This window comes from Somniosus microcephalus, chromosome 10, assembly GCF_052327205.1.
Source record: "Somniosus microcephalus isolate GS21.2 chromosome 10, FLI_Smic_1.0, whole genome shotgun sequence".
In the NCBI taxonomy this organism is placed as follows: Eukaryota; Metazoa; Chordata; class Chondrichthyes; order Squaliformes; family Somniosidae; genus Somniosus; species Somniosus microcephalus.
In genome coordinates, this window is record NC_140996.1 from 1,844,317 (window position 1) to 1,859,638 (window position 15,322).

At 50.8% G+C, this 15,322-nt stretch overlaps 1 protein-coding gene across 1 annotated transcript in view; it reads right to left on the minus strand.

The window, feature by feature from the left end:
- atp11a (ATPase phospholipid transporting 11A) overlaps nucleotides 1-15,322 on the minus strand; it is a 302,919-nt gene that overhangs the window by 55,647 nt on the left and 231,950 nt on the right. The window contains exon 25 of the mRNA XM_085999881.1: nucleotides 8,858-8,961. Within this exon, the coding sequence (XP_085856007.1) occupies nucleotides 8,858-8,961 (104 nt within the window). The remainder of the gene's footprint in view (nucleotides 1-8,857; nucleotides 8,962-15,322) is intronic.

The window sequence follows — 15,322 nt, forward strand, 5'->3', positions numbered from 1 at the left end:
ATACATCAGTAGTTCACCAGGTGGCACTATTACAATTCTCCCTCCTTATTGAAGAAGTTCATCAAAGTAAATAATCATTGTACATGACTTACATGGTATACACAACTCTTGGTATACATTTCTCAAATGGAATCCATTTTATGTTTCTAAATTCTACTATAGAATTCTGTTACACAAACAAAATATATGAACTTATTTTCCATATTTACAGATTAAACTTTACCACTGGTTTTCTATTTTGAAGAGGATACCTTCTATCTTGAACAGAACTTTCACTCATTCTAGGCTGAGCCTGAGAAGCATTTTTCTCCAAGGGCTGACCTTGATCTACATTTGGACTCTTTACACTTTCAGACTGTTTGTCTGCCTGACTCAGGCTCAGACTTAAATTCTGACTTTGTCTTGGATTTGTTTTTGTTACGCCTGATGTAGGATTTGCTACTGGTACTGTACTTGTAACAAGACTATCTGACTCATCAGATTAAATTGAATCATCCCAGCTTTCAACTCCTTCCACATCTGTAGGTAAGATATGATCAATGTGAACAAACCTAACCTTTCCATGATCAAAAATCTTGACCAAATATGTGCGAAGGCCACCTATCTTCACTACTTTTCCTGGTAACCACTTTAACCATTTATGGTGATGGTTCTTCACTCTAACCTTCTGGTTCAACTTCACACTTCTCTCTCTAACTCTACCTATATCATTGTAATGATATCAGCAAATAGAGATGGTATTTGCCTGTTCGATTATGATGCCTTAATAGCATGTTTGCATGTATTGATTGCTTGTGCCTGACCAGCAGAGGGCATGTGACCGAGAGAAGCAAGGCAGTTAGTTTAGTTTCGGTTTCGTTCTAGATGCATCACAAGCATCGTGTCTCCTGTAAAAGCTGTATAAAAGAGTTGAACAAGCTTTAGATTAAAAGTCATTCTCTTTCATAAATGTCTCGTCATTGAACCCACAAAGAAATCAATACAATCATGACTCTCTTTCTGCCTTGATTGTTTCTCTTCTACAGACTGTGCCAAGTTTGGCTTTAACAACGAGAACCTGCTTCGTAGCTGTCGTTTGAGAAACAACTCTTCTGGTTTTCTACCAGTAGTCGTATGAGGAGTATTCCGATAGGTAATCAGAAAATTTGCCAGTTTGTGGTCCAACTACAACTGACGTTTCTTTCGTTTTATAAGAACATAAGAAATAGGAGCAGGAGTAGGCCATTCGGCCCTTCGAGCCTGCTCCGCCATTCAACTAGATCATGGCTGATCTTCTGCCTCAATTCCATTCACCGGCCCTATCGCCATATCCCTTGATGCCCTTACTAGTCAGAAATCTATCGACTTCTGTTTTGAATATACCCAATGGGCCAGAAATTCCAGAACGGGGCTTGCAGCGCGTGCAAGCCCCGTATTTGCACTTACCCCGCGCTCCTGCCGATCAGCTCCAGGGACGCCTGAACTTGGAGAAATAGAAAGCACATTCCTGGGCAGCGTATGACGTCACGCCGCCCAGGAGTGCAGCCAGCGCGGACCCAGGAGCGTGCAGTGTAAGTGAGACACGCCCCTTGAGGTCTCAGTTTCACTGGACACGCCCCCAATGTTTCTGTCAAGCTGCTTTGCTTTTTTACATGCAAAGCAGCAGTTTAAATAGGTTTTTGGAAGTTTTTTGAAGATTTTGGTAACTTTTATAAACTTTTTAAAATGTTTACATTATTTTGAGTAATCTGAAGTAGTTTTAAAGAGAATTAAAGCAATTTAAAGACTTTTAAAAGCCCTAAAAGAATTTTTTTAATTCCATTTATTTATTTAGCAATGTCGTCGTCATACGTGTCTTCACACTGTTCCCTTTGGGGAACTGTATGAAGTGGTGGAAGGATTTATGGCCGTGATTAACGCTCATTCCGTGACCGTAACCATCTTTGAACCAGCCATTAGGGCGGTTAGTCCTATGGCGGGAGGGTTTTACGGGCTCCCACAAGCTATACAAGGAGGGGGGGCCACCCACACCCACGGACGCAAATATCCCACTGGATGTCAACCCAGAATTTAGAGCCGGAGCTCCGACTCCACTTGCCGGGACTGTCTGGAGCGGGGTTCGAAACCCTACCCTGATCTGGCCCAGCGGCGGGGATCCTACCGCTATGACAAACGCCCAATCCGATTAGCAACGTGAAATGGCAGCATAGGGCTCCAGTCACGGGGAGGGAAAAGGCGCAGGAAACGTATGGGTGTCACCTTTTGTGCGGAGTGGGCCTTTTGCGTAGCAGTAAGCATCCCCGCCGCTGGGCCAGAAGGAGTAGGGTTTTGAACCCCACTCCAGACAGTCCCGGCAAGTGGAGTCGGAGCTCCAACTTTAAATTCTGGGTGGACATCCAGCGGGATACTTGCGTCCGTGGGTGTTGGTGGCCCCCCCCCCCTCAGATGGGTTGTGGGAGCCCGTAAAACCCTCCCGCCATAGGACTAACCACCCTAATGGCTGGTTCAAAGATGGTTACGGTCACGGAATGAGCGTTAATCACGGCCATAAATCCTTCCACCACTTCATACAGTTCCCCAAAGGGAACAGTGTGAGGATACGTGCGATGATGACCTCTTGCGCAATGCACCTCCTTGGACCCTCAGTCGCAGATGCGAGGGGGCAAGTCGTGCAAGTGTTAAATTTTTTATTTTATTGACATGTAAAATGTTGGCCCAATAATTCCCTTCCAAATGCGCTAGTACGGTCGGGGTACTTACGCATCTGGCCGGATGAAATGCCGGTTTTCAGCATGCACAGTGCATGTGGGGAAAACCGGCATTTTCTGTCCTCTGAACGAAGGGGTTCAGAGGCAGAACGCGTGCGACTGCACAGGCAGCGCGTGCGCAGTATAATTCGCCGCTTTCATTAATGCTTTCAGTGAGGTCCAGTCATTACAACTTACACATGAAAAAAGCATGGGTGCAGTTGCTACAGAGGAAGATATTTCTTATCGTGGAGCTTCTGAAAGTATGTATGTCTGTATATATTCCTTTGCGTGTTATGTATATATTCCTTTACTTATGTGTATGAATGTATTATTTAATTATGACTTTCAGAGAAAGTAACTTATTGGAAAATCATAATTAAAAACATACATTCATAGTAAAGGAATATAAAACATACATACATATACGTAAAGGAATATATGTGGACATACATACATAACTCATTCTCACATTCCATTCACACAGCCACAATTGCTCCTTCTACCTACCGTTCTGAAAACCCTTTAAAAAAAAAAAAAAAATTTTAACTTTAAAACTTACTTAAAATTTCTTAAAATAACTTCCCTCCCTTTCCCAAACAAAAATATTGCATTTCAAAAGCTCCACGATAAAATATATCTTCCTCCGCAGCCAATGAACCACTTTACACTTGCTTTTTTTCAGTGTAACTTCTAAGGACTTAACCTCACGGATTTCATGAATGAAATCCACGAAGTTCACTGCGCAAGCGCTGCCTGTGCAGTCGCACGCGCTCGAGGTCTGGAAATGCCGGCGTTCCCCGCATGCGCTGTTCATGCTGAATGCCGGCATTTCCAACGGCCAGAAGCGTGAGTAAGCCGACCGCACTCACGCTTCTGGCCTGGAATTTCTGGCCCAATGACCGAGCCTCCACAGCCCTCTGGGGTAGAGAATTCCAAAGATTCACCACCCTCTGTGTGAAGAAATTTCTTCTCATCTCAGTCCTGAATGGCCTACCCTTTATCCTGAGGCTGTGGCTCCTGGTTCTAGACTCCCCAGCCAAGTGAAACATTCTCCCAGCATCCACCCTATCAAGCCCTGTAATGATTTTGTATGCTTCAATGAGGTCCCTCCTCATTCTTCTGAATTCAAGAGAATACAGGCCTACTTTACTCAATCTCTTCTCATACGACAGACCATCACAGGAATCAATCTCGTGAACCATCGTTGCACTCCCTCTATGGCAAGTATATCCTTCCTTAGGTAAGGAGACCAAAATTGTACACAGTACTCCAGGTATGGTCTCACCAAGACCCTATATAATTGGAGTAAGACTTCTTTACTCCTGTACTCAAATCCTCTTGTAATGAAGGCCAGCATTCCATTTGCCTTCCTAATGGCTTGCTGCACCTGCACATTCACTTTCAGTGACTCATGTACAAGAACACCCAAATGTTTTGGATCTAACATTTGCTTGATGAGGGCACGTTTGGCAATTTGGACTGTGTGCTCTGCTACACCATTTGAAGCAGGGTGGTACAGTGAAACTTTGGTATGTTTCACACCATTTCTGCTCATGAGCTGTGTGAACTCTTCTGAACAAAATTGCGGCCCATTATCAGACACAATTTCTTCTGGGAGGCCGTATGAAGAAAATAATATTCGCAAATTGTCTAGTGTTTTGCTTGTTGTTATTGTCCGCATCGGAAATACCTCTACCCACTTCGAGTGACTATCACTATGAACAATTGCTGTCCTTCTAGCTCAGCAAAATCTACATGTAACCTTTGCCGCACTCTGGGAAGCCATTTCCATGGCTGTAATGGTACTAATGGTGGTTTCTCGCTCACCAATTGACATGTTGTACACTGACTGACTATATACTCTATCTCTTTATCTAAACCTGACCATCATAAGTAACTGCGTGCAAAACACTTGGTTAAACACGTTCCCAGATGCTGGTCATGAAGATCTCCTAACAATTTAGACCTGAACCTATTTCGGATAACCACTCTTGCTCCCCACATGATACAATCTTTATCCACTGACAATTCATTTCTACGAACGAAGTATGGATGGATATCTTCTTCTGATACCTGGTTTAACCATCCATTTGCTATGTAATCATGCACCTTTGACATAATTGGGTCACGTTTGGTTGCCCTACCAATCTCTTCAGCTGTGGCTGGCAGCTCATCACTGTACGAGAAATAGAACACTTCTTCCCTATTGGGTGTAACTTGTGATGGGGATGGCAACCTGGACATAGCATCAGCATTACTGTGATCAGCTGATCACCTGTACTCAATGTCATACATATACGTTGACAAAATCAAAGCCCATCTCTGCATTCGGGCTGCAGCTAAGGTTGGAACTGGGGACTTTGGATGGAGAATTGCTGTCAGAGGCTTATGGTCAGTAACTATGGTAAATTTACAACCAAACAAGTATTTGTGAAACTCCTTGACCCCAAAAATCAATGTCAAAGCTTCCCTTTCGATCTGCGCATAATTCCGTTCACTGGCACTGAGAGTGCGTGAAGCAAAAGCCATTGGTCGCTCCTCCCCACTATCTAGTACATGAGAGATCACTGCCCCAACTCTCTACAGAGAGGCGTCACATGCTAGCTTGATCTCCTTAGATACATCATAGTGAACTAACCTGGTACTCTCTACTAACTGGCTTTCACACTCTTTGAATGCTGTGTCGCATTCTTTTGACCACTTCCAAGGGACCTATTTTCTCAACAGCTCATTCAGTGGGTGTAACAATGTAGCCAACTTTGGGAGGAACTTTCCGTAATAATTCAAAAGACCCAAAAATTATCGAAGTTCAGAGACATTCTTGGGAATGGGTGTATTTGAGTGTATCCAGCTTTTCCTTGGTTGGATGTAAACCATCTTTGTCCACTCTGTGCCCTAAGTACTCCACTGAGTTTTGAAACAACTCACACTTGTGAGCTGTCAGTCCTACCCCATGCTTCTGTAGCCGTTTGAGCACTTCATTCAACATCTCATTATGGATTTGCCTGTTTGGTGCTGAAATGAGTAGGTCATCCAAATAACACACTATCCCTTCAATCCCTTGCAAAATTTGGTTCATCACCCCCTGGAATATGTCAGGGGTGGAAGACACCCCAAATGGTAGCCTATTGAACTGATATAGGCCTAGATGAGTATTTATAGTCAAGCATGACTTGGACTCTTCATCTAACTCAAGTTGTAGGTAGGCGTTTGAGAGATCTAACCTTGAAAAGATCTAGCCACCTGTCAGCGTTGTGAACAAATCTCCCAAATTTGGCAACGTATTGGGTAGATTACACTCTAGAACCTGGTTTACGGTTACCTTATAATCACCACACAATCTTACCTCATCTGACTTAGGTACAACAACAATGGGTGTAGCCCAATTACTCAGATAATGTTCTCAGTTTCTAGACTTTTGAGCTCTTGCTCAACTTTCTCCTCGAGTGCGTATGGTACGGGACGTGGCTTGCAGTAAACTGGTCTTGCGTCCTTCTGCACTCTGACACTCGCCTTGCAGTCTTGGATCGCACTGCCCATTTTGCTGAACACCTTCGGATACTGCTTGATGACATCATCTTTCGATGCAAATTTCACTTCCACATGAAAAATCTCATTCCAATCCAGCTTCAGTGATCCCAACCAATTTCTACCTATCAAGGCAGGCTTGTCTTCTGCCACTACTATGAGAGGCAAGCCCTGACACTGATCCTTGTATTTCACTGGTATGGTGACACTTGCGACTACAGGGATTTGCTCTCCTGAGTAGCCTCGCAGCTCTACCTTCGATTTCTCTAATCGATATTCACGCAACTTGTCGCGATATAGCGATTCCGGTACTACGCTCACGAGTGCGCCAGTGTTGATTCCATGGGTATCCTGGTTCCTGCGACATCTACTTGGATGACGATACCTCTCGAATCGCTGTTAGATACCTTCATGCTCCTGATGACGTGATTCTCCAGAAACTCTCGTCCTACTGCTGCTCTGCAATGGTATGTAGTGTCTGGTGATTTCTACTTCTAGCATTGCCAGTTGGTTTACTCTTCCGTCGGCACGCCTTCGCAAGATGCCCAGTTTTCTTGCAGTTGAAACACTCTGGGCTAGATTTTCTTTAAGCTGTCGGGAAGGAGGCGGGACTACAACTTTCAGGTTTTAGTCCCGCCTCCATCGACGTCCGGCCAATCGATGCGATTTTCCCTTGATTGACCTTGTTGAGCCCGCCCAGCGGGCTCAGCAGGCCAATTAAGGGCCACCCGGCAACAGGTGACGTCACAGACTGAAATTTCATCTGTCAAGAGTTTTTGACAGATGAAATATCAGTGTTTCACAGCTGTTTGAAGCTGTCAAACACTGACAGTCTGACTTCTAACCTGAGTCCTTCTACACAGACTCAGTTTGAGCTGTCACCGGCACTGAAAGCTGAGGCTGTCACTTTTGACAGATCGCAGCCGTTCAGCTTTCAGTTCCGGCTGAGTGATGGACTCCCGACGCCTACAGGAAGAAAGGCTGTAAAGGTAAGTACAGGTAATTTAAACTTCTTCACACACTTTAGACACACCAAACACACTTACCTTTGCACTCATGCACCCATCACTCACCTGAACACCGACATCTTGACCCCTCCAAGTCCTTCAACCCGATGGCCCGCCTGCTCTAACCTGGCGTGGTTTGGAGCCGTCGGGAATCCCACAGACACCCCTCAAAATAGGGATTAGGCTAAAAACTGCCTGTTAACGGGCAGTTAATTGGCACTAATCCCTTCCCGCCTCGGGTTGGCGGGTCCCAGTGCGGGGCGGGTACCCGCCTCCCTTGAAACTTACGTGGAGGCGAGTTTTGGGCGGGATGGTGTCGGGATCCTCGAATTCGGGATTTTTGCCCCCCGCATGCCTAAAAGCCCGCCTCATGGCACCCTGAAAATCTGGTCCTCTGTCTTCACATATGGACAGCTTTGAGCGATGTGTTATCCCAGGCACAGATAGCCCGACTTCAATGCACTGTTACCTTGGCCAGTTGCTGAGACCTTGGGCCCAACTGCCTTTTACTTTTAGACTGCAGCCGATTCACCTCGGTTGTCTGATGACTGGAAATGGCGTGAAACTCTCGGGAGTATCGGCCAGTCGTATCCATTGACAAGATATGCCTGCCTGCAGTCTCCATCCCTGACCCCGTCAAAGTTTGTGGGGTCGAGGAAGGAGTCATGAGTAGTGGGCCCTTCTTAGTTTTGGGGTGCATCTGGGGCACCCTCCTGCCAAAGAAGCTGAAGCTTGCTAGACCAGGTGAATATGGAGTCCCCCCTCCCTGTAAAGAGGAAGATGATGATGTTGGCCCAAGGGCCACAGGTCCCACCTGTTTGAAGCTGACGGAATGGCCACACATTTTGGGGTTGATTTACTATAAATGCTATTCATGGCCCTTGTCACCTGCTCCAGTTTCATTTTCGATATTTATTCCCACACAACTGATATCTCCTTTTATAATAGAAACAGAAAATTCTGGAAACACTCAGCAGGTCAGGTAGCATGTGTGGAGAGGGAAACAGAGTTAGCGTTTCAGGTCGATGACCTTTTCCAGTTCAGACGAAAGGTCATCAACCTGAAACGTTAACTCTGTTCCTCTCTCCACAGATGCTGCCTGACCTGTTGAGTGTTTCCAGCATTTTCTGGGTTTTTTTCAGATTTCCAACATCCTCAGTATTTTGCTGATGTCTCCTTTTGTTTGTTTCAATTTTCCTTTACCCAACAAGATACATTTTTAAGGAAGTTAAGGTTTCATTTAGCTATGGCACTCGGTGAGAAAGCAGCTGTGTTTAAATAAAACACATTCTTGATAGGGAGGCGTGATAACATTCCATCACTGACTGCCCGAAAGTACATTCAACTCAATTACACACGGAAAAGGATGTGGTACTTTTATCACACTGACCTCTACTACATGTTCATCAAATGCTGTCCAGCGCCATCAATTAAATTCTTCTAATATATATTTGTGCAGATAATAAGCTTTGCGAAACAAATACTTTGTTGTTTAAACTGGATCTAATCTCTGTCCTTCTGAAAACCTTATTAAGGGGAAACATACACTTAAACGTTTTGTTTTACAGTGAGCCCATATTTACACAGACTTACCAAATAATGCCTCCCCAGAGTAGAGAAAAGATGATGTAAAACAGCAGCGAGCCCCATATCACAAAGTGGTTTATCCATGTCCAGTGATGAGTGTCCAGCGCAAGCTATGAAAACAAAAACACGACACGTTTGTAACTACCCAACCGTCAGGGTACAGGGTATATCCCAGGACAGGATGAGATGCACAAAACAGCAGAGGGGTGAAAGCAACAGAGGTCGATGTCCAATCTATATTCCCTATGATAAACTTGGAAATCATCTACAAAATGTTTTGCAAATTAATTTGAGGCGATATTGAATTTTTAATGAGGTTTTTATATCCCACCTCACTCAGAAAGCAGAAATCTGTTGGAACACAAAACGTGACCGCAGATTTTTAAATAGTTTACCATTGCACATTCATCAACCGCCTGAGTACAGTCCAAACACGTCCACTTGGGAAAGGTTTGTTGAAATTTAGAAAAAATTTAAGGAACTAATAGATCCCCAGTCACACAGTAGGATACGCTGATTTGGAACGACAGGAGTGGTATAGATAGGAATGGATGTGGGGTACAGGGCATGATTTCCAAGTTTGCAGAGGATACAAAACTCGGAAATGTAGTAAACAGTGAGGAGGATAGTAAGAGACTTCAGGAGGACACAGACAGACTGGTAGAGTGGGCAGATGAATTTTAATGCAGAGAAATGTGAAGTGATACATTTTGGTAGGAAGAATGAGGAGAACCAATATAAACTAAATGGTGCAATTTTAAAGGGGGTGCAGGAAGAGAGAGACCTGGGCGTGTATGTACACAAGTCCTTGAAGGTGGAAGGACAAGCTGAGAAGCTGTTAAAAAGCACACAGGATCCTGGGCTTATATTACATTCTGAAGGGGGAGGGTGAACAGCCAGAGGTCGTGGTTCATATCGGTACCAACGACATAGGTAGAAAGAGGACGAGGTCCTGCAAGCAGAATATAGGGAGCTAGGAAATAAATTAAAAAGCAGGACCTCAAAGGTAGTAATCTCAGGATTACTCCCGGTGCCACGTGCTAGCGAGAGCAGAAATAGGAGAATAGACCAGATGAATGCGTGGCAGGAGAGATGGTGTAGGAGGGAGGGATTTAAATTCCTGAGGCATTGGGACCGATTTTGGGGAAGGTGGGACCTGTACCAGCTGGACGGGTTACACCTCAGCAGAACCGGGACCAATATCCTCGCAGGGGGGTTTGCTAGTGCTGTTGGGAAGGATTTAAAACTAGTTTGTCAGGAGGCTGGGAACCTAAGTGTGGGCCCAGAACAGAGAGAAACAAAGCTGGAAGTGCAAGTTAGAAAAGTAGTCAGCAAAACTAGTAGTGAGCAGAAACAAAGGCCAACAGTAAAGAGGGTCAAAGTGCAGAAAAAATATTAAACAGGCAAAGTTGAAGGCACTTTATCTAAATGCACGTAGCATTCGCAACAAGGTGGATGAATTAATGGCACTAATAGAAGTAAATGGGTATGATGTAATTGCCATTACAGAGACATGGTTGCAGGGTAACCAAAGCTGGGAACTGAATGTTCCAGGGTACTCAACATTTAGGAAGGACAGACAAAAAGGAAAAGGAGGTGACGTAGCGCTGTTAATAAGGGTGAGATCGGTACGGTAAAGATAAAAGATTTTGGCTTGGCAGATCATGATGTAGAACTGGAATCAATTTGGGTGGAGCTAAGAAACAGCAAGGGCGGAAAACATAGGTGGGAGTTGTGTATAGGCCACCAAACAGTAGTGGTAATGTAGGGCACAGTATCAATCAAGAGATTAGAAGTGCATGTAACAAAGGCAATACAGTAATCATGGGGACTTTAATCTACATATTGACTGGGCAAATCAAATTACCACTAATGGTGTGGAGGACAAATTCTTGGAATGCATGCGAGATGGTTTCCTGGATCAGTATGTGGAGGAACCAACCAGGGAACAGGCTATTCTGGATCTGGTACTGTGTAATGAGAAAGGGCTAATCAGTAATCTTGTGGTAAAGGGGCCTTTAGGGACAAGTGACCATAATATGATTGAATTTTATATTAAGTTTGAGAGTGATGTAGTCCAATCTGAAACTAAGGTCTTCAATCTAAACAAAGGAAACTACAAGGAGATGAGGGACAAGTTGGCCATGGTAGATTGGGAGACCACACTAAAAGGTATGAAGGTGGACATACAATGGCTAACATTCAAGGAAATAATGGATAATTTGCAACCAACATATATTTCCTCTAGGGCATAAAAACCCAAAAGGAAAAGTGATCCAAACATGGCTAACAAAATATATTAAAGTTGGTATTAAGTCAAAGGAGGAAGCTTATAAAGTTGCCAGAAAAAGCGGTCAGCCTGATTTTGGATCTTTTTAGAAATCAACAAAGGGGGACCAAGAAATTGATGAAGGGAAAATGGAATATGAGCACAAACTAGCAAAAATATAAAAACAGATTGTAAAAGCTTCTATAGGTATGTGAAAAGAAAAAGACTGGCAAAGGTAAATGTAGGTCCTTTACTGTCAGAGACGGGAGAATTTATAATGGGGAATGAGGAAATGGCAGGGAAATTAAATAAATGACTTTGTTTTTGTCTTCACGGAGGAAGACACAAAAAACCTCCAAGAAATACGAGAAAACCAAGGGTGTGGCAAGAATGAGGAACTTAAAGAAATTATTAGTAAAAAAAAAGATAGTAGCAAAATTAATGGGACTAAAAGTCGATAACTCCCAAGGACCGGATGATCTACATCCTAGGGTTTTGAAAGAGGTGGCCATTGGGATAGTGGCCATTTGTCACCTTCCAAAATTTGATAGATTCTGGAACAGTTCCTGCAGATTGGAGAATAGCAAATGTAACCCCGCTATTTAAGAAAGGAGGGAGAGAGAAAACGGCGAACTACAGACCTGTTAGCCTCACATCAGTACTTGGGAAAATGCTGGAATCTATTATAGGGAAGGGGCGAGGGAGAGGGGGGGAGGGGGAGGGGGGGGAGGGGAGAGGGAGAGGAGGAGAGGGAGGGGAGGAGGAGAGGGAGGGGGAGGAGGAGAGGGAGGGGGAGGGGGAGGGGGAGGAGGAGAGGGAGGGGAGGGGGAGGGGGAGGAGGAGAGGGAGGGGGAGGAGGAGAGGGAGGGGGAGGGGAGGAGGAGAGGGAGGGGGAGGAGGAGAGGGAGGGGGAGGAGGAGAGGGAGGGGGAGGGGGAGGAGGAGAGGGAGGGGGAGGAGGAGAGGGAGGGGGAGGAGGAGAGGGAGGGGGAGGGGGAGGAGGAGAGGGAGGGGGAGGGGAGGGGGAGGAGGAGAGGGAGGGGGAGGGGGAGGAGGGGAGGAGGAGAGGGAGGGGGAGGGGGAGGAGGAGAGGGAGGGGGAGGAGGAGAGGGAGGGGGAGAGGGAGGGGGAGGGGAGGAGGAGAGGAGGGGGAGGGGGAGGAGGAGAGGGAGGGGGAGGGGGAGGAGGAGAGGGAGGGGGAGGGGGAGAGGAGAGGAGGGGAGGAGGAGAGGGAGGGGGAGGGGGAGGAGGAGAGGGAGGGGGAGGGGGAGGAGGAGAGGGAGGGGGAGGGGGAGGAGGAGAGGGAGGGGGAGGGGGAGGAGGAGAGGGAGGGGGAGGGGGAGGAGGAGAGGGAGGGGGAGGGGGAGGAGGGGAGGGGGAGGAGGAGAGGGAGGGGGAGGGGGAGGGGGAGGGGAGGAGGAGAGGAGGGAGGGGAGGAGGAGGAGAGGGAGGGGGAGGGGGAGGAGGAGAGGGAGGGGGAGGGGGAGGAGGAGAGGAGGGGGAGGGGGAGGAGGAGAGGGAGGGGGAGGGGGAGGAGGAGAGGGAGGGGGAGGGGGAGGAGGAGAGGGAGGGGAGGGGAGGAGGAGAGGGAGGGGAGGGGGAGGAGGAGAGGGAGGGGGAGGGGAGGAGGAGAGGGAGGGGGAGGGGGAGGGGGAGAGGGAGGGGGAGGAGGAGGGGGAGGGGGAGAGGGAGGGGGAGGAGGAGAGGGAGGGGAGGAGGAGAGGGAGGAGGAGAGGGAGGGGGAGGAGGAGGAGGAGAGGGAGGGGGAGGGGGAGGGGAGGAGGAGGGGAGGGGGAGGGGAGGAGGAGAGGGAGGGGGAGGGGAGGAGAGAGGGAGGGGAGGAGGAGAGGGAGGGGGAGGAGGAGAGGGAGGGGGAGGAGGAGAGGGAGGGGGAGGGGGAGGAGGAGAGGGAGGGGAGGGGGAGGAGGAGAGGGAGGGGGAGGGGGAGGAGGAGAGGGAGGGGGAGGGGGGGGAGGAGAGGGAGGGGGAGGGGGGAGGAGAGGGAGGGGAGGGGAGGGGGAGAGGGAGGGGGAGAGGGAGGGGGAGAGGGAGGGGGAGGGGGAGGGGAGGAGGAGAGGGAGGGGGAGGGGGAGGGGGAGGAGGAGAGGGAGGGGGAGGGGGAGGAGGAGAGGGAGGGGGAGGGGGAGGAGGAGAGGGAGGGGGAGGGGGAGGGGGAGAGGGAGGGGGAGGGGGAGGAGGAGAGGGAGGGGGAGGGGGAGGAGGAGAGGGAGGGGGAGGAGGAGAGGGAGGGGAGGGGAGGAGGAGAGGGAGGGGAGGGGGAGGAGGAGAGGGAGGGGGAGGGGGAGGAGGGAGAGGGGGAGGGGGAGGAGGAGAGGGAGGGGGAGGGGGAGGAGGAGAGGGAGGGGGAGGGGGAGGAGGAGAGGGAGGGGGAGGGGGAGGAGGAGAGGGAGGGGGAGGGGGAGGGGAGGGGAGGAGGGAGGGAGGGGGAGGGGGAGGAGGAGAGGGAGGGGGAGGGGGAGGAGGAGAGGGAGGGGGAGGGGGAGGAGGAGAGGGAGGGGGAGGGGAGGAGGAGAGGGAGGGGGAGGGGGAGGAGGAGAGGGAGGGGGAGGGGGAGGAGGAGGGAGAGGGAGGGGGAGGGGGAGGAGGAGAGGGAGGGGGAGGGGGAGGAGGAGAGGGAGGGGGAGGAGGAGAGGGAGGGGGAGGGGGAGGAGGAGAGGGAGGGGGAGGGGGAGGAGGAGAGGGAGGGGGAGGGGGAGGAGGAGAGGGAGGGGAGGGGGAGGAGGAGAGGGAGGGGAGGGGGAGGAGGAGAGGGAGGGGGAGGGGGAGGAGGAGAGGGAGGGGGAGGGGGAGGAGGAGGGGAGGGGGAGGAGGAGGGGGAGGAGGAGAGGGAGGAGGAGAGGGAGGAGGAGGGGGAGAGGGAGGAGGAGGGGGGAGGGGAGAGGAGGAGGAGGGGGAGAGGGAGGAGGAGGGGAGAGGGAGGAGGAGGGGGAGGGGGAGAGGGAGGAGGAGGGGAGGGGGAGAGGGAGAGGAGGAGGAGGGGGAGGGGGAGAGGGAGGAGGAGGGGAGGGGGAGAGGGAGGAGGAGGGGGAGGGGGAGGAGGAGGGGGAGGGGAGCGGGAGAGGGAGGAGGAGAGGGAGGGGGAGCGGGAGAGGGAGGAGGAGAGGGAGGGGAGAGGGGAGGAGGAGAGGGAGAGGAGGGGGAGGAGGAGGAGAGGGAGGGGGAGGAGGAGGAGAGGAGGGGGAGGGGGAGGAGGAGGAGAGGGAGAGGGAGCGGGAGGAGGGAGGAGGAGAGGGAGGGGGAGGGGGAGGGGAGGAGGAGAGGAGGGGGAGGAGGGAGGGAGGAGAGGGAGGGGAGGGGGAGGGAGGAGAGGAGGAGGGAGGGAGGAGGAGGGAGGAGGAGAGGGAGGGGGAGGGGAGAGGAGAGGGAGGGGGAGGGGGAGGAGGAGGGAGGAGGAGGGGAGGGAGGAGGGAGGAGGAGAGGGGAGAGGAGAGGGAGGGGAGGGGGAGGGGGAGGAGGAGGAGGAGAGGGAGGGGAGGAGGAGGAGGAGAGGGAGGGGGAGGAGGAGGAGGGGGAGGAGGAGGAGGGGGAGGAGGAGAGGGAGGGGGAGGGGGGGGAGGAGGAGAGGGAGGGGGAGGGGGGGGGAGGAGGAGAGGGAGGGGGAGGGGGGGGAGGAGGAGAGGGAGGGGGGAGGGGGGAGGAGGAGAGAGAGGAGGGGAGAGGAGGAGGAGAGAGAGGGAGGTGGGAGGGGAGGGGGAGGAGGAGAGGGAGGAGGAGAGGGAGGGGGAGGGAGGAGGAGGAGAGGGAGGAGGGGAGGTGAGGAGAGGAGGGGGAGGAGGGAGGGAGAGGGGGAGGGGGAGGGGAGAGAGGGAGGGGGAGGGGGAGGGGGAGAGGGAGAGGGAGGAGGAGGGGGAGGGGGAGGAGGAGAGAGGAGGAGGAGGGGAGAGGGGGAGGAGGAGAGGGAGGGGGAGCGGGAGAGGGAGGAGGAGAGGGAGGGGGAGCGAGGAGAGGGAGGAGGAGGAGGGGAGGGGGAGAGGAGAGAGAGGAGGGAGGGAGCGGAGAGAGGGAGGAGGAGAGGGAGGGGGGAGAGGGAGGAGGAGAGGGAGAGGGAGGGGGGAGGAGGAGGAGAGGGAGGGGGAGGAGGAGAGAGGGAGGGGGAGGAGGAGGAGAGGGAGGGGGAGGAGGAGGAGGGGGAGGAGGAGGAGAGGGAGGGGGAGGAGGAGGAGAGGGAGGGGGAGGGGGAGG